A 19,744-nucleotide genomic window follows, 5' to 3' on the forward strand; every position below is an offset into this window, starting at 1 on the left:
CGATCACACAGGACTAGAAGTTAATTCGCTTGCTGCCAATGCTTTCATCGAATTGCTGTTTTCTGACCCCAAGATCCTCCCTCTACTTGCAGGCTTGCGCTACCAACTATTTGTGTTTCTGCCGAGTAGCCGACCCACGAAATTTCTTTAGCAACAGACATCTACAGGAACCTCGTAAATGCTTGAGACGACTGAATTTGAAGTAAGAAGTGCACAGAGCTGCTCAAGTGCCTTAGAGCACCTTCCTCAACCACTGTTACGCAACTGGAAGCCCACGTGGCAGACAAGCTTAAATATGACGACCAATGGGAGAGACTCTGTCGTCCGAAAAGGGAACATGTACTGAGCGAGAACCTTGAGCCCAGCCCCTATAGCCCTAGAAACCCTATTCCAGGGCAGTCTGCTTCCTTCGCTTTCACGACTGATCTTACTACACTTTTCCGTAGCTGCTGGTTACACTACCACTGTGATGACCTTGTACTACCCAATGGAGGATTGACAACTCCTGACGGAACGACTACAACTGTTACTTGCCCACTGTTGTGGCCCATGCCCCCTGATGGGTAACAACTGTCGCCTTCACAGCTCCAACGATCAGTGTCACTAACCTTGGTGCAACCAGTATTGGCACAACCACTATATTCACATGTCACAGTTCCCGATGGAGGCCTGAAAACTCTTGACTCTACTCAACTACAGGACTTACAAACTTGCCTGAAAGTGGCGCCCCGACCGCTCAAGTCACGTATGCAACTGAACCTACACGGAGCTTAGACACGAACTTTCACTGCCTCAAGTACTGGCCTCACCCCTCTTCCTCTCGTTCTGTAAATACATGCCTTGTTACTCCATTATAAACTGGGCGCGTGCATATGAATTCATCGCCCTTCTCTAATAAAGCACAGTGCAATTGTATTTTAAGCTTAAAACTATCAAAGAGCGTAGAACAGACATCTCGGAGGCCCCCAACAAACGTCTTTAGAGACCGGATTGACCGTGGGCTGCTCGCTTCCTCCCTGCACTTCGTGCCAATCATTAGCTTCTTTTAACGAAGGACTCATCATGTTTACCTTCATACTACAGCTATACCTCTCGGTTCAATTCCTTATCGTTCAGTGGACCTCAATCGCCGTGGGGGCACCTTCCCACTGTCGCGATGGACACGTGAATGTCCACATTTCGGTTAAGCTTAACATGGAGAACCAATGACAGGGATCTTGTCATACAAAAAGGGAAAACGTATAGTGAGGGAATCTTGAGTGAGTTGTCAGTGTCGGTTCGGAAAGGCTGGGAATGACTGACCAGGTGAGGAGACAAGCGACACCACCTCCATCGGCATTGAACTGGAGCGGAGACAAATATGACAGCAGCCGACCTAAGTACAAGCAGTGAGCTCTGTTGTCCGACAATTGATGGTGTCGAGCAATGAGAGTAACTCTTGTTTCTGCTTACCACGTCCGGCACACTCAGAGCGCCGGCTCGCCCGTATCCACGTCATAGCCCGAGTTGTAGATCTGTCACATCTGGGTATGGTCCATTAAAACACTATTGAACTCCTCTGGGAGGTTGGCAAACACCTGGAAGAAAACTCTCTCGCAACTCCAGTCCTCTCGAACACGGTCTGCCAGCACTTCAATGGAGCCACTGATTTGAGCACCCATAAACCCCCCTCAGGGCTCCCTAAGTACCAGTCCCCGTCATTGCTGCCACCAGTGGTGGTGTTCGTGTAACGCGTCTGGAGTTGAGGAGCGGCATTCAGGACCCGGGTGATCACACAGGAAGCACCTGCGGGGATATTGCTTTGGTGCTCTCTTTGAGCAACTGGTTCTGACTCATAGGGGCTGCCGCAACGTTGACAGCAGTTGTCGGTATCACATTCCGGGGCGGGATGTTCTTGTACGTTGTCTTGGGTAGCGTCCTCGACAAGAAGAAGGGAGGAGGTCTGGTTCGTCTCCATACAAAAGACCCCCAGTTCACGCTGGGCTTTGGCCAAAGCTAGCTCGAGGTCTTGCAGCTTGCGGCGATCGGCCTCGCTAGGGGAGGTGTTAGGCGCGCGGTCGCGACGAGATTCAGCCTGCTGATTGGTGTGACTGGAAGCCATGTTGAAGGGGAGTCAAGAGAAAGTGGACGTTAAACACGGTCGTTGTTGGAAGGCTTCTTGGCTTGCGATGGCGATCCGTGAGGTTGTTTTGGTAAAGCGTCAGAAAAGAGTTTGATGTGCATAAAACTCTGGGCTTCTGTCTAACCTTTGTGGGCCAGCTCTGCTCACAGTTAGCAGCAGCAGGGCAATTTGCAGTGGCGGCTACTTCAGGCCTTAATTGAGTCAATGTAACGCTCAGTGACCAACCTAGGGTTGAGGGAAAAACAGCGGAATGGCTTACACGAAAAATCGCTGATTTCCCGCCAACGTCTGTCCGCTGTTTTTCCTTACCCCGTGGCCAACCTTTTTGATGGTAGTGCGAACCTTTCATTGTGCAAAGCTTGTTTTCAAGTACCAAATGGGAAGCAATTTAAACAAGCATGACACTTGGCAAGCTTCAACCCTCTCATATACATCAGCTGGCCCCAGTTTGTCGTAGCGGCAACATCAACATTGGCGAAGTGATGCCGATGGTGGGCCAAAATGAGCATTTTGATCCGATACCGACACAAAGGAGATAAGTGCAAGCATGGTTGAACATGATCCGGCGAGTGAACTTTATCGCTGAAGCGGCAGATACTGAAAATACCCGACGCCTACGATTCGTTTGAGGATCAAATGGTGAATGAGAACAAGAAGGGATACGAAAGCTTAAAATTACGCCAGACAGTAATTTGGCGCAAGATATGAGTAACTCTGGTTCCACGAAAGCTTCCATAGTAAATAATAAAGTTTGTTACAATTAAACTTCCAGAGCTTCATTGTTGAGATGAGTAACAAGTATAAATATCCCCGACTCCTTTCTACACAAAGGCTACCGCTGCAAATATCCACAGACAACGCCGCCAAACGGAAAGCCCAAACACAACCCAATACCTATCCAGCATGCGTGTTCTCTAACTTATTGTTTTGCAGAGCATCCGGCTCTGTACAGCTAGACCCATGAGCCTTCAGCCAGCTACACTGTCAACAAATGCAGATAAATGGTTGACCTATGAAGAGATGGTCAGTAGATTTAAGGATTTGTTGAAACACAAACCTAGTGTCAAAGGCAAGAATAAAGATGAAGATAATCTTTGGGGCAATGGTTTAGAGAAGTCTCAGCATGGTTAGAGGTCCAGATATGCGAAGAGAATACGTGACTAACTTGTAATAGGCATCAATGAGACGAATGTTTCTCTAGACATGGGAGAAGTGTCCGACTGTGGAACGCTCGATCAGAAGATTAACGGTAGTGTGTCAAATGATACCAAGGGGAACGAAGAGTCCAATGGCAAGCCGAAATCCGGATCAAAGGAGGAATTGAGTCACAAACCTAATGACACTAAGATACCTTTGGAAAGACATGACATACGATGCTTCGGTCCGCACCAGTTTGGCAAACACAAAGACATTTACCGCATCTCACAACAGAACTAAGCAGGCTTCGCTTGCCCGGAAACCGAGTCAAAGAAAATCAAGAAGGGTGACAACAGTACATTTATCTCGTACCAACGATGGATATATGGTGCGCCTTACCTATACAACGTCTACTGGAAGGATCTCTGTGAATTAAAGAACGGCAAAACTGAGCAGGACGTTACGGATCCATTAGAAGAGGGATACAAAGCCGAATCACGTCTGTGTCAAGAGACTCTCACCAAAGCCTACAGAGGCTGCGATAATGGGGTGACAGGCGGTTCGTTGCAGGCGGGCTGTCTAGTGTATTAGTTCGAGGCCAGGGACAAAGACAAGAAGCATTCTCCTTTTCGTTGGATGCGAGGAGGAGAAATTCTTTTTAATTGGTCAATGGTTGCTGGATGAACATTTGACGTCGTGTCTGCGCTCAGCTGGTCTAGGTTAGGAGCCGAAGTCAGGAGCTGGCGGAACTTGACGGTCTGTGTCCCGTCATGGCTGAAGCTAAATCCGTCTTCAGATGGGAGACAAGCTCGGCTAGGATAAGACGTGATCTCAAGCATTTCTAGCTATGGGTTTGGGTTGCGAAAGAAATTTAAGGAGACAGGGTTTTAAACTGGTTGGAGTTTGGATACTCAAGGCGCGAAACTAGAATAAAAAAACATGAAATAAAGCAATCCTAAAGCGCACCCAATTAGCCAGGGGATGATCGATCCACCCGTCACCTGACTTTTCAGCGATAGCCTTTCTCTGAGGCGCTTAGCTTCCAGTAGCTGACTCCATCAAGAAAACAGCCATGTTCAGAAGAAAGCTCCTCCGGCCATGTCTCCAATGGTACTTGGGTTCGAGATCACCGACAATTTCCCGATCAAACTACTCAAAGGACTCCGCTTTGAGTCTGCCCCGCACATTTCCCTCAAGTGGCTTCGAGAGGATTGCCCCATCTGCATTAGTCGATGAAGAAAGGCTGCCTCTACAGGCATCAGGACTACTACCCAATGCGCCAAGATATTTGTCAGGGAATCGAACGAATGTTACTGATCAGCAGGTGACAGGTCCGGTGGGCGGCCCAACATAATTCTTATGGCCCCAGAACCAATACCAGAAAGCCGAAAGTAGAGCGGCGGCAACAAAGACGACTGGGCCATAGTTGACTGTGGAAGGGGTCACTGGTACTGACGTTGGCATACAGAAAAGGGGAATAGCCAAAAGTGACCAAGCTAGAATTTGGAAAAGGTAGGTAAGCGAAATTGGAAGCAAAATCACAGCTGAGGAAGAGATGCTCACCAATAGCAACAACATTGCACACAGCGCCAAAGAAGCCAAAATAGAAGCAGCCCCTGCTCACTTCTTCACGCCCCCTAAGTAAACTGATGGTGATAGGGGTCGCATATGAGGCCGTGAGACAGATGACGCCGACTCCAGAAAATGCGCTGAAGGCAGCTGTGGAGCCGAAATATATCAGGCCAAGCAGAACTTGGATAGTCGTGCTAAGAATCATGGCGTTGAGCGGAATATGCAAAGCCGGGCTGATCTTTGTCCAGTGTTTTGCACCTGGAACAGCACCATCTCGCGCAAATGCCCATATAACCCGTGATGCGACGGTGCAACATCCAGTGCCACAAAGAACGCCCAACAGCAAGACAGGGGCGAGCAAAGCCATAGACACTCCAGCTGACCCAGTAGCACTCTTGAAGATATATGGTATCGGCTGTGCCCAAGGCAGAGCGATCAGCGCCTGGATATCGGGGAGAATGAAGCAGACCGGCACCAAGATCATAACGCCGGCTAGAAGGTTGATGAATACCGTAGCTACCATGGCTCGTGGAACCTGGATCTCTGGTCTCCTAACTTCTTCGCACATGCTAATGAGTGTTAGCAGATCAAGACGGACTGGGTCTGTTACGACAGTTGAGCCAACCTGGTGATCATTCCAGTCGCACTGGTGGCATAGGCCGCGTGAAGTAAGCCAATGCAAAAGGACCAGCCATCTGGCCAGCCAGATGAGGCCTCAAAATGCGTAAACACCCATTTAGCGTCTCTTCTGCCGTTCTTTGCCAGGACCAAAATTGTAATCACAATAGCAAAGAGGCTGATGAATGTGCCAAAAATAGCTACAGTCTGTTATATGATTGAGCCTCCGTACACGTTGAGAGACTGCATGCAAACTTACATCTAGAATGGGCAGCCAGCGGTTTCCGAAAGTCGAGATGGAGGTGCAGATCAACGTGACGGCTAGATAGATTAAAAAGACCTGATAAGCATCGCCCGAAATCAGGGTAGTGTCCTCGTCAGTAGAAAACATGTTGATGCACGAGATAATGAACGTGCTCGTCGCGAAGTTAACAGCGACAATGATGGTGATATTTCCAACGAGATAGAACCAGCCGCAGATCCAACTGGCGATCCGTCGCCATTGCGGAGGTGATAGCATAAAAGACTGGTAATAGACACCTGCATTTAGATACCCTATCAGCAATGTCTAACCAGAGGCTTGGAGGGGAGAGACGATATACCTCCAGCTGTCGGGAAGACACTGGTAATTTCGCCTAACGAGAGGGCAACACAGGAGACAATAAGCGAGACACCAACCCATCCCCAAATGATATTGACAGGCCCACCACCGATCAAAGGATAGTAGATAGTTGTCGCCATGCCATAAGGGATAGACGCAAGCACGAAGGCCATAAACGCGACCTGAAGGGTTGATCTGTTGCGAGTGAACTGGGCTGTGTATCCTAGATCTTGGAGCAGATCATCAGCGTTGTGGTTTCCGTCAACATGCAAGCCATCTTTTGAAGGTGAATTGACATCCTTGTTACGGTTTGTGAGCGACGGTGTCGTGGTCGAAGGCAGCGCGGTCGTCATCTCGGATGCTAGTAATGACAGCAGCAGGGTGAGACACGCACAATGTGATATCACGGTAGAAAGCGGAGATGATTGGTAACAGCTGACGGATGGCTGGATGGGGAGAGAAGGACAAGAGAGACTTGGGTTGGGATGGCCCAGGTTGAAGTGGAGTGAGATATAGGCAAGATGAGAAATAGCTGGGTCTGCTTTGGATGCTACATAAGTGGCCAGTACTATGCCGTACTAATTAACAGTAACTCTTGATATCAGTATCGGTCCTTGACAGAACCAGGGCCTTGGGGGACTAGGCTTGGACTAAAGGGCTAGATGCATCTAATGACCTCTTTGGCCCACACGCTTCTAATGCCTTCCAACTTCAAGATAAGAACTGAGTTGGCCAGGGCAAGAAGAGAGAAATAAAGAAAGACCAAACACCACCACAAGATGTGTGCGACTTGCAGCATATTTTCTACCCCAACTGGTCGGATGAGCCGACTAGCCCGAAGCCGCTACACCAACCCAAACAGGTAGTTTAATACGGACGATACGACCTCTCCACTTCACGGACAAAGGCCCGCTTTTGTTTGCCGTGCTGCAGAGGCAGCCCAGTTGGAAACTTTATCTCGGCCTGCATTTTGATGCCTGCTTCCGAATGTTATAACGCGTTCGTTCGTGTGGCTACATCGAGCAGACTTGGCCATCAGCACTCGTCTCATTCCAACCCATACACAAGAATGATGCCGCCGCTTGTTGTCAATCTCCGAGCACCCAATGGGGTTGAATTTGCCCAGCCAACTGGGTTGTTCATCAACAATGAGTTCATCGAATCGTCCAGCAACCAGACTATCACCTCGGTCGATCCTGCGTAAGCGACAAAAATACTTCCCTCCCACTTCACTTTGCCAAATGCTGACCAGTGGAAGTTCGGAACAGGTCATCACCACTGTGCAGGCCGCCGGTCATAACGACGTTGATACAGCAGTGAATGCCGCCCGCGCTGCCCTTCATCACCCGTCTTGGCAACAAATGCCCGCTCCAGTGCGTGGCCAGCTCCTTTGGCGACTTGCCGACCTCGTCCAAGAGAACAAAGAGATCCTTGCTACTATCGATGCCTGGGACAACGGTGGGTGCCCCGAGGTTTGGGTTAGGCAAGCAAGCTTCTCATACTGCTAATAGGCAAGACTTACTCCGAAGCGCTCAATAGCGACCTCGCCGACGCGGTTAGCGTACTTCGATATTATTCGGGATGGGCCGACAAGATTTCTGGTCAAGCTATTACAACAATCCCTCAAAAGTTCGCTTACACCCTTCGGCAACCGATTGGGGTGGTCGGTCAGATTATCCCTTGGAATTATCCTCTTTCAATGGCTACCTGGAAGCTAGGACCGGCTCTAGCATGCGGCAATACAGTAGTTATCAAAGCTGCTGAGCAGACCCCCCTCAGTATCCTCTTTCTCGCCGGCCTTATTAAGCAGGCAGGTTTCCCGCGTGGAGTCGTGAATATCATTAACGGATATGGACGAGAAGCAGGTGCTGCGCTTGTAGGACATCCCCTCGTGGACAAGGTTGCATTTACTGGCTCTACAGCTACTGCAGTCCATATTATGAAAGCTGCTGCTAATACTCTCAAAAACATTACGCTTGAAACAGGCGGAAAGTCGCCACTACTTATTTTTAGTGATGCAGATTTAGATGAGGCTGTAAAGTGGTCCCATATGGGCATTATGTCAAACCAGGGCCAAATATGTACAGCAACGTCGCGTATCTTGGTGCAAGATTCGATATATGAAGACTTCCTTGAGCGCTTTCTGCAGCGGGTTAAGGCTATCAGTAAGCTAGGGGACCAATGGGCAAAGGATACCTACCAGGGACCACAAATTTCCAAGGCTCAGTACGACCAAATCTTGAACCACATACAAGTCGCACAACAAGAGGGCGCCGTTGTTGCTACAGGTGGACGACCAATTGATATCAGCGGCAAAGGCTTTTTCATCGCCCCAACCGTATTCACCGAGGTCTCACCATCAATGAAAATCTTCAAGGAGGAGATATTTGGTCCTGTCGTCACAGTTATGCGGTTCAGCACAGAAGATGAAGCTATCTCTCTTGCCAATGATTCCATGTATGGGCTTGGTGCCGCAGCTTTCACAACCAACTTGGAAAGGGCACACCGGATCGCGGAGCGGGTAGAGGCCGGGATAGTTTGGATAAACAGCAGCCAGGACTCAGATGTCCGCGTCCCATTTGGTGGTGTAAAGCAGAGCGGCATTGGCAGAGAGCTTGGAGAAGCCGCCTTGGAAGCATACACCCAGAGCAAGTCCGTACTCATCAACATGGGCAGTAAGCTATAGTACTACGATGATTTTGTAGGAAATCTATTGAGTTGACATGCAAATCTTGTCGCCAGTGCACGGTCCTTCTCCCAAGGATGGCAATATTGGCCTCGAAGAGGGATTCCGGTATTTGTGCGGCGTTTGTGTGCTGCACAACCACGCAGGTGACATCTAGGAGATCTTGTAGCCTTATCTGTGCGAGCAAGCCCCAATACTCCAGTAGCAACTCAGGACCTCAATACGAAGAATACATGCCGAAGGGCGAGCATAAGAGCTAGTGCGTTGGCGCACAACTACCATCATGACTTTATCGTAGCTTGTGCTTCGTTCAAAATAGAGGTAACATTCAATTCCGGTCTCTAGTATTCATATTTAAGTACGAAGCGTATCACGTGTAATCTACTGGCTTTGACATTACATATTCATTTTAGGGTTCGAGCTGAAAGAGACCAGGTTTTACTACCAGGTTGAATGATACATGCTCTTCCAAACTACAAGTTCGCAGATGGACCAGGTCGCCATCCCTCCCCAGTAGCAATTAACTCGGCAGCTCGCTCGCCTACCGCTAGTACAGTGAGCATCGGGTTGATTGTGGGCACGTCAGGAAAGACGCCCGCGTCAGCAATCCGCAACCGCTTTACACCACGGACTCGAAGTTCTGGGTCCACGACGGCCATCTTGTCATGAGTAGGGTCGCCCATTTTTGTTGTCCCGCATGGATGGTAGACTGTATGGTGCACGCTACGGACGTATTTGCTAATGTCTTCGTCCGTTTGGACCGCAGGCCCAGGTGCTACCTCGCGCCTTAACCAATCCTTGAACGGACTCTCTTTGGCTATCTTGCGTGCCATCTTAATTCCCCAGGTCATGGTTGCGTCATCATAGCCTTCTGGGTCGCTAAAGTACTGGAAATCGAGGGCCGGCTTGACCTTGGGATCTGCGGACTTGAGATATACTCGGCCGCGCGATCGAGGGCGTGGGATGTTCGGGGTCATGGAGAAGACGTAGGGCTCGGGGATATCCTCAAATCCCATTCGTGTAGTGTGATGGGAGTAACAAGCTTGATAACAATGCATCATCAAGTCTGCCGCGTTGCCGTCGTCTCCAGCGGCACCGACCGGTTCTCTCCGTAGGAAGAGCCCGGCGTCGGAATTCATCGTAGTCTTGTTTTGTGGTACCTGCCGGTCAAGCTCCCACGTGATGATGCCTTCGGCATGATCTTGAAGGTTTTCGCCAACGCCAGGGATGTCCTTTGTCACCTCGATTCCTAGTTCCTCGAGCTGACCCCTGGGGCCGAGGCCGGACAGCAGCATCAAACGCGGAGTGTCAATTGCACCGCCGCAAAGAATAATTTCCTTCCGAGGGACAACTGTGTATCGATCACCGGACTTGAGAGTAATATCGACGCTGTCGGCGATGGACTTCTCGATGTTGATCTTGGAGACGTGGGCTTCGGTCAGAATTGTAAGGTTCGGGCGCCGTTCCTCGCCGCGGATAATTGGATGAACGTAAGCAACAGAGGCACTACTTCGTTGGTGGGTATCTGGATTGTATGCGATATTAAAGAAGCCGACGGCCTCGCTCAGTTGACCTTTATCAAGAATTTCGGTGTTGAAATCTTGGATAATTGGAATATCCATTGCTGTCGAACAAGACTTGATCCAGTCCTTCGTCAGCTGATTGCGATGGCGGTTATGTACTGGCTGGATCTGGTTCCGTAGATGATCAATGTGCCCCATCATGGTCTCCCAATCCCATCCGCGACAACCCTTCGCAACCCATCGTTCCATATCATATCGGAATGGACGAAATGCGATCATTGTGTTATGCGAAGAACAACCGCCTAATACCTTTGCTCGTGAGTGGCGAATATGACTGTTCCCATTCGGCTGCTCTGTGGTCTCATAATCGTAATCGAGATCACCGCCTAGGACACTAAGCCATTCCTTCAGATTTTGGACGGTTGGAATATTGTGATCGCTCGGACCGGCTTCGATAATCAATACCCGACACTCTGGGAGATACTGGGCGAGCCGAGTACCCAGGACACAACCAGCTGTGCCACCGCCGACAATGACGTAGTCATAGGATCTGTCGGCGCCAGGTGGGAGAGTGACAGTAGTCATGATAGTGGTGTCAGTGTCGCTCGCGGATTTGAGAAGTTAAATTATCACCAGATTGGAGTTATTGTGGTGCAGTTATCTGATGGTAATTGTCTAAAATAGAGATCAACGATTCAGCGATATATAGCCGGGTTGATTCCCGGGGCTTCCACCTGTATACAGGAGAATCTCGGGCCGGCTGTTTGAAGGACCGCGTACTTAATTGCCGAGTTGGGAATTAGCTCTTGACGGACGCGCCACTTAGATCGGGCTGCCCCTCCCGATATAGCGTTTCGGGGTCGCTCGAGTTCTCAAAGTTTCGTCAGGGATGTAGACGGTACTCAGTAACCGTGCATACTCGTAAAGGCTGTGATGGTATTGCAGAATGTTTCTGGAGCGTTCATAATGAGAAGATGGGAGATGGGAGCTATCGGATCTCGTCTCCGCATTGCTGAGCATACCATGTACCCTTGATGCCAGTCAGGCAGCACGGATTGTCAAATTACACCAACCGATCACGCCTCTGCAACGCATGCCGTATTTTCTGACCAGATCCAGTCTAGCTCGTTGCGGTCCGTTGCAAGGGTACTTTATCGACAAATGTATCGACTTACAGCCCGGCTAAATTTACGGGCTTGCCGATCTGGCCCTTATCTACCGGAATGAATCATGGCTTGTGTCTCATTTCAACCCACACATAGCATCGGGCAAGTAAATACGAGAGTACTCCATGTAGTTACTTGACTAAAAGTCAGAAACCTGCAAGTCAACCTGGCAACGCCCCTGAAGCCTCGTAGATGTTGTGCAGATCGGGCTAATAACACGGAGCTTGGTTTTTATCATGGTGCTATGAGAAGGAATGCGGGCATTTCAGCCATCGGGACAATATTAATATCTGTCCTTGCGGCCGAGCTTATCAGTAAGTGATACCTGTCTTAGTCGCAAACATTCTCCACGATACTTTAAAATGCAAGGTACAAAGGCTACACGCTCAGGTGCGGGCGCGACACCTTTCCAGCGACTGCTATCGACCACACGACCGTCTTCTGGGCAGGATTGAAGAGTCAATTTCCTGACAACGAACAATGCATGTTGACATTGTGATCTTCTGATCATGCAACTGTTTAATCAGGGTCGAAACTAAAAGGCTTCACCAAAGTCAATGCCAGGAAGTGAAACTGATTTAAAAGCCACCATCCATACGCCCCACGCGTTCTCCTCGACACGGTCCTATAACACTACCGCAACTGCTCAAGCGAATGTCGATTCAAGGACTGCAGCCAGTCCAACGCCTCCAAGAGTCCCCATCACGATTGATGGGGAGACAGCGGAGTTCTCGGCTGTCCTTATGCGAGATGCCTGCCAATGCCTACGATGTGTACACGAATTTATGAACCAGCGACTCTTCTTGGTGGCCGATGTACCTGCCCATATTAGGCACAAGACGTTAATGTTGGTGCCGACCTAGATTCTGTGGGCATCAAATGGGCAAAAGATGCCGCTGGTTTCGATAGTGAGCATACCACAGAGTTGAGTGACAGCGCTATGGGAACTCGGATCTAGAACAGAATCAAGTTGATGGAGTAACTGGCAAATACAAAAATGAAAGCACAGTGTAGAGGCAGCCCTAGGCCACTTAGAACGGGCATTTGTGGTTAGCGCAAACGCTGCGTCACCACAATTACCGAGCTCCTGGCTTGCCACCGCATGACTAAATACTGGGCGACTATTGGCTATGATAAAACTCTGTTGCCTTTTACCGCCTTCTCTTTCCGACCAAGTCTCGAAACTGCCACCATACATGACGCTCTGGGTTGTCCCGATCACCCGAAGAGCAAAAACTGCTGTAAACAAGCTCTGCCTCACCCTTGGGTACCGTGATGGAGCCCAGGACTTCATCCGCACCTTCGCGCGCACCCAAGACCAAGCGGACTCGCAGGGGAGCAGCAAAATCACGACTGGGATGCGCACGGTGCAAAGCCAGGCGGGTGAGTGATAGCATCTGTGCTGGGCCTTTTACGCGTCTGACTCTAGGGTAGATTAGATGCGACGAAAGTCGTCCAGAATGCAAAAACTGCACCAAGCTTGGTTCCAAGTGCCCTGGGTTTGAGGCAAAGTTGCGCTGGTCAAGGAAGCATGAGCGGGCCAGAACAACGTCACACCCAGAAGTGACAACCTCGGAACAAGACCGAAGCCGACTTCCTCCCAGCACAAGCCAAGCGATTGAAATGATGTTGTCGACGGAATTACCAACTAATGTAGACGTCGCGATGAATGAATTTGCCGATATATCTATCGACCCTAACCTGAGTTGGCTGACTGAAGGCCCGTCAACATGGGAACCTACAGAATTTGGCGGGGATACGCAACACATCGATGATACTGCCTGGGACTCATTGCATGATGGCGAGCTTATTCCAACATCCTCATTGCAGTATGACTTGTCTTGCCCATCTAACCAAGGAATCCCAAAAGCGCCCGTTCACTTGCCAACCACCTTAATTGAGCATTGGTTCCGTTTCATTTGTCCAATGCGATCTACATTTGACTCTGAGATTAATTACAACCGTCAATTGGCCTGGAGCTCATGGAGTACATCTGAGACTGTCTTCTATATGATGCAAGTTATGTCGGCGGCCTGCCTGATGACTACCATGCCACAGCTGAGGGACACATTACCATCATTAAAGCAGCAAGCAACTTTAGCTATCAATCACGCTATATCCCAGGTTCGGGCGTCTTTGCCAACCAAAGTGACTTCTGATCTGGTCTTTGCCGTGTTTGGATTGGGCACTTCGTCACATTGGATCGTCACTACTTTCCCAGCTCAGCAACCTTGGCTAGAATCGGCCCGCGAGTTACTCTTCATGTGGAAGTTGAACCTTGCTCCGGGCGATGCCTTGATCCATGCCTACTTTTGCCAGGCACTCACGTACTGGGAGATGCTCGTCGCCGCAATAGGTCGCGGCTCAATGCCAGTCAAAGTCGACCAGAGGCGGAAAAAGTACCATAGCAGGCTTCGAAAAGCAATGAACCTGCAGACAACTGTTTCCGACGCCATGTGCGAAGTTGAAACTTGCTACGATTCGGGCCCAAATCCCTTCGGGACTCGGCCCAATTCATGGTGCGGCCTCTCCAACGAGGTGATTAGTGTCTTTGGACAAGTGTTGGCTCTATGCCGCAGCGTGTGCTATCGAGACAAGAAGAACGTCACGTTGACACTTGAAACAACAAGCAATGCGTTGTGCGATATATCGGTTGCACTCGAGCTGCAGAGAGAGCTGTTGGCTATGGATTTCAAGACTCTCGTCCTTTTGGAAGAGGCACAAGGATACTCCGTGGAGACGAGAGACAATAAGACACCCCTTTCTCATCTATTTCAGACAGCAGAGGCGTATCGCCAAGCCGCACTGCTCCAGCTTTACTTGACTTTCCACGATCTTGATACCAAACATAAAGAGGGGCAGGATAATTCACTTCTTGCCAACACATCACCTGATAACGCCGTCAATGTGACATCTGGAGACAAGACATATCGTGCAAGGTTTCTCGCCAGTTTCACCTTGCAACTTGTGGCCATACTTGAGAAGATTCCGGCTGAGTCAGGCTCCAAATTCATCCATCCCATGCTGTATCTCTCTGCAGCCGCCGGACTCAGATTTAGTCACTTGGGATCGCAAGACGGCTCGAGGGTCGAGAACTGGGCTTCATTTGATCTTACCCAGTCGGCATCCTGTCTTCTTCCAGATTTATCTCTAGATACAACAAACCCAGCACTCGCTTCATATGCGTCCATTCCGCAATTAGCTCTTGAGTTATCTCAGGCAAGATGTCTTGTCTGGGCCAGGCTTGGCAACATTCAACAAGCGCTACCATACAGAGCTAGCGATAGTATATGTCAGCTTGTCAAGACTATTTGGTCAGAATACGACAACTCTCAGCCAGGCAGTACCGACATACATTGGCTCGAGGTTTTGAGAAGGACAGGGCTAGAAATGCCTGGATAGCAAGTGGAGCAGGCCAGAAAATGGGATATTGATTGACTATCTGCTGCTTTAGAATGCCTGGTAAAACGGCCTATAGCTTTATTTAAGATATAAAAGATAGTTAGGCTTTAAATAGAGGGTTTTTCTTTTTAGTATATTTAATATATAATAAGTAATAAATAAGAGTTAAATAATAATTTTTATTATATAATTAAAAGGCTTTATATATTATTAAAAAATTTATAATATAACTTAAAGTAATATTATTTTAATGTTATAAAGTTTAAATACTTTTTATTTAAGGTAATAAAATAATAAAAATTATAAAAATTATAATATATTAATTAGTAATCTTTAAGAAAAATAAAAAGTCTTAAAAGAAAATAATTAAAAAGGAGTTTAAAGGCTTAAAAAAGGCTTTAAATTATTATAAATATTAAGTTTAGCCTAATAATTAATAAAAAAGCCTTATATATTTTTATAAATATATAAAACTAAAAAATATTTTTAATTAATTAATAGTTATTAAAAAAACTAATTATTATATTTAAAGCTAGCTAAATATAGGAAATATTAAAGATTTTAAAACTAAATTAAAACTTTATTTAATTCAGTTTAACTTATTCTTCCTATTAACTTAATTCCCTAGACCTAACCCTAGTTAGAGTAGGCAGGATGGTTAGTTCTGGTAGATATTATGTCTATAGAAGATTGGTCTTCGGGGAAAGGCTATTCCAGATCTTGACACCCGAGACACCCATCAATCTTGACAGACTAGAGATATGGAAGGATGTTAAAAGACTGGGATTCTGTATCCGTACTTGTAGCTTGCCCAAGTTCGAGGCACAAAATAAGAGGGACCAGAGGCTCTTTGCCGTCTCGGCCATCACCGCATCTTAGCCTCACATCGGATGAGAAGACATAGCCAGCAAGCTTTTCCCATTGATTTCGCTATATTCATTGTTTTGGGCTTGTAACGAGAATAATGCGAGCCAGAAAATATTTACTTTAGTTCCACCACTCTGTCTACTATTGTTTAGCTCTCTTCAGAGCTTAGAACAATACTTGATGTTAGAATGGTCGTTCCAGCGAAATTTGATCTATATATGTAAGGTTTCTAAGTAGCATCATGACCTAAATTTAAGCCTGGAACATAATACGGCGAGTCTATAAGACAATGTAGTAAGGTCTGTTAACCCTTTTCAAGGGAACTTAATGTGATTTTGACTGTGTTTATTTATGCCACATGTGACTTCATCAGTGGCCACGTCTGGGAGATTAAGCTTCTGTATTGAAGTCTATCTGCTCATCCTGAAAGCTAGATTGGACGATCTGTCCTTTTTACTTATTTCTCTACACGTTTGTGTTTTTTTATGTGAGCATTTCTTCTGCTTCTAGCAATAAGGGATCAGGCCGGCTTCTTATATCCCAGCAGCTGCCAATAAGGTTACTAATTAAGTCATCATAAAAGCATATTATTCTAATTTTAATTAGGAGACTTATCTTTATAGAGGCTATATATATATTGCCTTTAGAAGCCTAAAGTTAATTAGTATTTTTTAGTGTGTTAGCTTAATATATCTCGTTGAGATATTATAAACTTTAACTATCAATCAGTAAGGTCTGTTAAATATTCCAGGAGGCGATCTAAAACCGCGGGCTTTGCAATCGGGAGCCTTGGGTGGTGATTATAATCTCAGGATCAGATTAAGGATGAAACTTGGTGGCATTGGGCATAAACACGCTGAAAATATTAGCGAGAAACTATCCTATAATATCTACATAGTGTTCTATATGTGTATTTACAGTTGGATCTGGTCGCTTAGAGCATGCAATCCCACAAAGAACTTTGTTTCAAAACCAGACCTTGGTACCGCCCTTCTCGATATACCACCAATCTCCGTCAGCCATTACTTTCCTATTCTTCTTCCGCTCTGAATCGTATACTGTTCACTTAGCCATATCAACCTGATCCCGAGTAGGTTCCCAACTGCCAGAGTTCCCACCAATATGCGGCTTCTGGCTGTAGTCAATGCTTCCATTTTCCAGATATGACCGGATGTAATCCTTTGTTCCCCATCGAAGAACTTGGCACTGATGACATTTGAGTAAGACTCGACGTTGTGTGACTGATGTGCTTTCGCTCCACTGATCCTCGTTGTTAGTTGTTATGATCGATATGGCAAGGTTTCAGAGTGACTTACGCAATCTGGATACCATTGACATTTGGAAACTATAAGACTTGTTAATCTAGACCTAGAGAATTAACTTAAAGGTGAGAACGGTAATTATACATCAGACATTACGGTCTGCGAAGCAATGTTAAGGGCCGATTGCTATTGCTTGCCACTAGATCTATTCGCGCTCTTGATGTTAGAAAGTGGCACTTTCCCTAAAATAGCTAGCGATTTCTATAAAGATTTAAAACTAAATAATATAATTAAAATAAAAATAATAGCTTAAGAATAATCTATATAAAATAATATCTTCAGTTTAAATTACTACTTCTTTATTAATATTACTTTATTTATAGTTTTTAAATATTAAGTTAATTAATTATATACTTTAATATATATATTTAATTAATAGATTTATTATTAACTTTAGGTTAATTAAGCTTTTATTAATTAACTTATATAAAAGTTAATTTAATTTTCTTTAAATTTTTATAAATTTTTATTATTATTTTATATTTATTTTTTTACTTTCTTAATTTAGCCTTAATAATTATATTTTATAGCTATTTTTAATAGCTTATTAAATTTAAACTTAAAAAGGCAATTAAAAAGATAACTTAATGAATTATTAAAGTCTTACCTTACTTTATAGCTTCTTTTAGGTCTTTTAATTATAATAGCTTTTTAACTAGCTAATTTAAAGATGTTATATAACCTAAAATATTTAAATTTATACAACTAATTATATTAATTATATTAATTAAAATATAATTAAAAATAGCTATTTTAATTAAATTAAATTAATTTTTAAATAAAAAGTTTTTTTTAATAGTTATAGTTATTATATAAAGCTTATAGTATTTAAGCTTATAGCTTTTATTAATTTTAATTTAATTATATTAATAAAGTTATAATTAATTATATAATAGGTTTAATTAACCTATAGGCTATTATATATAGGTATTATAATAATAACTATAATTAATATTAATAACTATAATTAATAAGGAAAGTTAAGTTAAAAAATATATTTAAGTATAATATACTTAACCCTAGTTTAAACTATTAATTCTTTACTAATATTACTTTATTTATTCTTAAATATAAGGTTAATCAGTTATATATTTAACTATATAAATTTAATTAGTAGATATTAATTTAGCTTTTGCTAACTAACTTATATAAAAGTTAATTTAATTTCTTTAAACCTTTAAACCCTGCTATTACCTTATATTTATCCTAGACCTCTATTTATAGATATACTATCTATAAGCCTTAGCTTTACTCTTATAGTCTTAGACTATAACTAGCTTGGTCTGTATATTAATTTTATATAATTAAAAGGATATAGTATATATATTTAGCCTTAATAATTATATTATTAAGCCACTCTTTATATAAAGTTAAGTTACCTATTAATACAGTTAGAAAAGCTGCCATTTTTATATTAAAAGGCAAGCCTTCCTTAATAGCCCTTTCTAGCTTCTTTAACTTAAATAGCTTTTTAATTAGCTAAATTAAATAAACTTAATAACCTAAATTAACCTAATCTATATAATTAATTAAGTTAATTAAAATATAGTTAAAAATAGCTATTTTAATTAAGCTAAATAGGCTTTTTAATAAGAAGTTCTTTATAAATTTCTCCTAAACGCTTTCTCCTTCTTTCTTTTCCTCAACCTTTACATCAGCATCACAAGTATGTAACTTGATGGACATGATTCAACAGTCGCTGATATTTACGTTACAGAACCAATCACCAGACAGCATGTCCCTGCAGCAAGGCCCCGCGAGTACCAATGTCGGACAGCAGTCCCTGTCAAACAACCAGAAAGCCTCAAACGTCATCGGGGAGTCCATACTGCAGCTCGAAGCAGTACTGTCTCAACTTCGAGATGCTAAAGCGGCGGCCGAAAAGGCTGAAAAGGAATGCGATGACTACAAGGCAACAGTCAACAATCTTCAGGAGGAGCTGAAAGTCCTGAAGGAGGAAGGTGATGCAAAGGACAAGCGAATCAAAGACCTGAAAGAGGGCCTATATTATTATGAACGCCAAGTTTGGCCTGAGAGTCGATGGACTTGGCTTAAATCTAATAAGCGCCCCTGAGAATGCGGTAAGTACCTTTACGTTTGAATTCAGCTCCTCGATCATCTTGGAGCATTTCTCCTTGATGTAAGGAGAAGGTCTTATTGCCGTGATATAGCTATAGCAGCTAAATTTAATAACCTTTAGGAGGACCTTATCGTTAAGGCTATTCTCCCTAATAGCTATATTAAGGCTTTAAAACTCTATTAACTTACTTAACTTCTTATAGATTTAATTATTAATAATAAAAAAAAAGGCTAAAATTAAAGTTATAATCTTTATATTTACTAGCAGTTAGTTATTAATTAGCTATTATATAGTAAAAGTTATCTTAAAAGTATTATTTTAAGTTAATAGACTTATTTATATTAAGTAGCTTACCTTTAGGTATTTTATATATTTTAAGCCTAATTATCTTTATAAATAGGCAGTAAATAGCTACTTATTTATATACCTTTAGAGTTAGTTATTAAAATATCTAGCTTTTTAATTAAAAGTAAGATCCTAGATAATAATAAGGGCAATAAGTATCTTACCTATATGTATTTTTTTGGTGTTCTTTACCTTTATGGCCTTAAGGCTAAAGCCTCTTTTTAACCCCTTAACCCTATCACAGTTTGAATTCAGCATTAGCTAATGTAATGAAGTGTCCTGAAATATCGCCAATGAGACAGG

At 44.5% G+C, this 19,744-nt stretch overlaps 7 protein-coding genes across 7 annotated transcripts; 4 read left to right on the top strand and 3 right to left on the bottom strand.

Moving 5' to 3' along the window:
- Window positions 1-978: 978 nt before the first annotated feature.
- On the bottom strand, window positions 979-2,101 carry FMAN_09914 (uncharacterized protein; the record flags this gene model as incomplete). The annotated part of the gene is made up of 4 exons (XM_041820529.1): window positions 979-1,021; window positions 1,303-1,375; window positions 1,453-1,523; window positions 1,578-2,101. The coding sequence occupies 4 exons, from the start codon at window positions 2,099-2,101 to the stop codon at window positions 979-981; spliced, it is 711 nt and encodes a 236-aa protein (XP_041686400.1).
- Window positions 2,102-3,082: 981 nt separating this feature from the next.
- Window positions 3,083-3,559, top strand: FMAN_09915 (uncharacterized protein; the record flags this gene model as incomplete). Its single annotated transcript, XM_041820530.1, has 2 exons — window positions 3,083-3,248; window positions 3,297-3,559. The coding sequence occupies 2 exons, from the start codon at window positions 3,083-3,085 to the stop codon at window positions 3,557-3,559; spliced, it is 429 nt and encodes a 142-aa protein (XP_041686401.1).
- Window positions 3,560-4,616: 1,057 nt separating this feature from the next.
- Window positions 4,617-6,403, bottom strand: FMAN_09916 (uncharacterized protein; the record flags this gene model as incomplete). Its single annotated transcript, XM_041820531.1, has 4 exons — window positions 4,617-5,400; window positions 5,457-5,656; window positions 5,709-6,004; window positions 6,052-6,403. 4 exons carry the CDS (start codon window positions 6,401-6,403, stop codon window positions 4,617-4,619), a joined length of 1,632 nt encoding a protein of 543 aa, XP_041686402.1.
- A 795-nt stretch (window positions 6,404-7,198) lies between these two features.
- Window positions 7,199-8,736, top strand: FMAN_09917 (putative aldehyde dehydrogenase; the record flags this gene model as incomplete). Its single annotated transcript, XM_041820532.1, has 2 exons — window positions 7,199-7,522; window positions 7,567-8,736. The coding sequence occupies 2 exons, from the start codon at window positions 7,199-7,201 to the stop codon at window positions 8,734-8,736; spliced, it is 1,494 nt and encodes a 497-aa protein (XP_041686403.1).
- A 473-nt stretch (window positions 8,737-9,209) lies between these two features.
- On the bottom strand, window positions 9,210-10,844 carry FMAN_09918 (uncharacterized protein; the record flags this gene model as incomplete). The annotated part of the gene is made up of 1 exon (XM_041820533.1): window positions 9,210-10,844. One exon carries the CDS (start codon window positions 10,842-10,844, stop codon window positions 9,210-9,212), a length of 1,635 nt encoding a protein of 544 aa, XP_041686404.1.
- Window positions 10,845-12,621: 1,777 nt separating this feature from the next.
- FMAN_09919 (uncharacterized protein) lies at window positions 12,622-14,827 on the top strand (the record flags this gene model as incomplete). Its single annotated transcript, XM_041820535.1, has 2 exons — window positions 12,622-12,808; window positions 12,885-14,827. 2 exons carry the CDS (start codon window positions 12,622-12,624, stop codon window positions 14,825-14,827), a joined length of 2,130 nt encoding a protein of 709 aa, XP_041686405.1.
- A 3,924-nt stretch (window positions 14,828-18,751) lies between these two features.
- On the top strand, window positions 18,752-19,090 carry FMAN_09920 (uncharacterized protein; the record flags this gene model as incomplete). The annotated part of the gene is made up of 1 exon (XM_041820536.1): window positions 18,752-19,090. The coding sequence occupies one exon, from the start codon at window positions 18,752-18,754 to the stop codon at window positions 19,088-19,090; it is 339 nt and encodes a 112-aa protein (XP_041686406.1).
- Window positions 19,091-19,744: the final 654 nt, after the last annotated feature.

The sequence above is a fragment of the Fusarium mangiferae genome (assembly GCF_900044065.1).
Source record: "Fusarium mangiferae strain MRC7560 genome assembly, contig: FMAN_scaffold011, whole genome shotgun sequence".
NCBI classification, from domain to species: domain Eukaryota; kingdom Fungi; phylum Ascomycota; class Sordariomycetes; order Hypocreales; family Nectriaceae; genus Fusarium; species Fusarium mangiferae.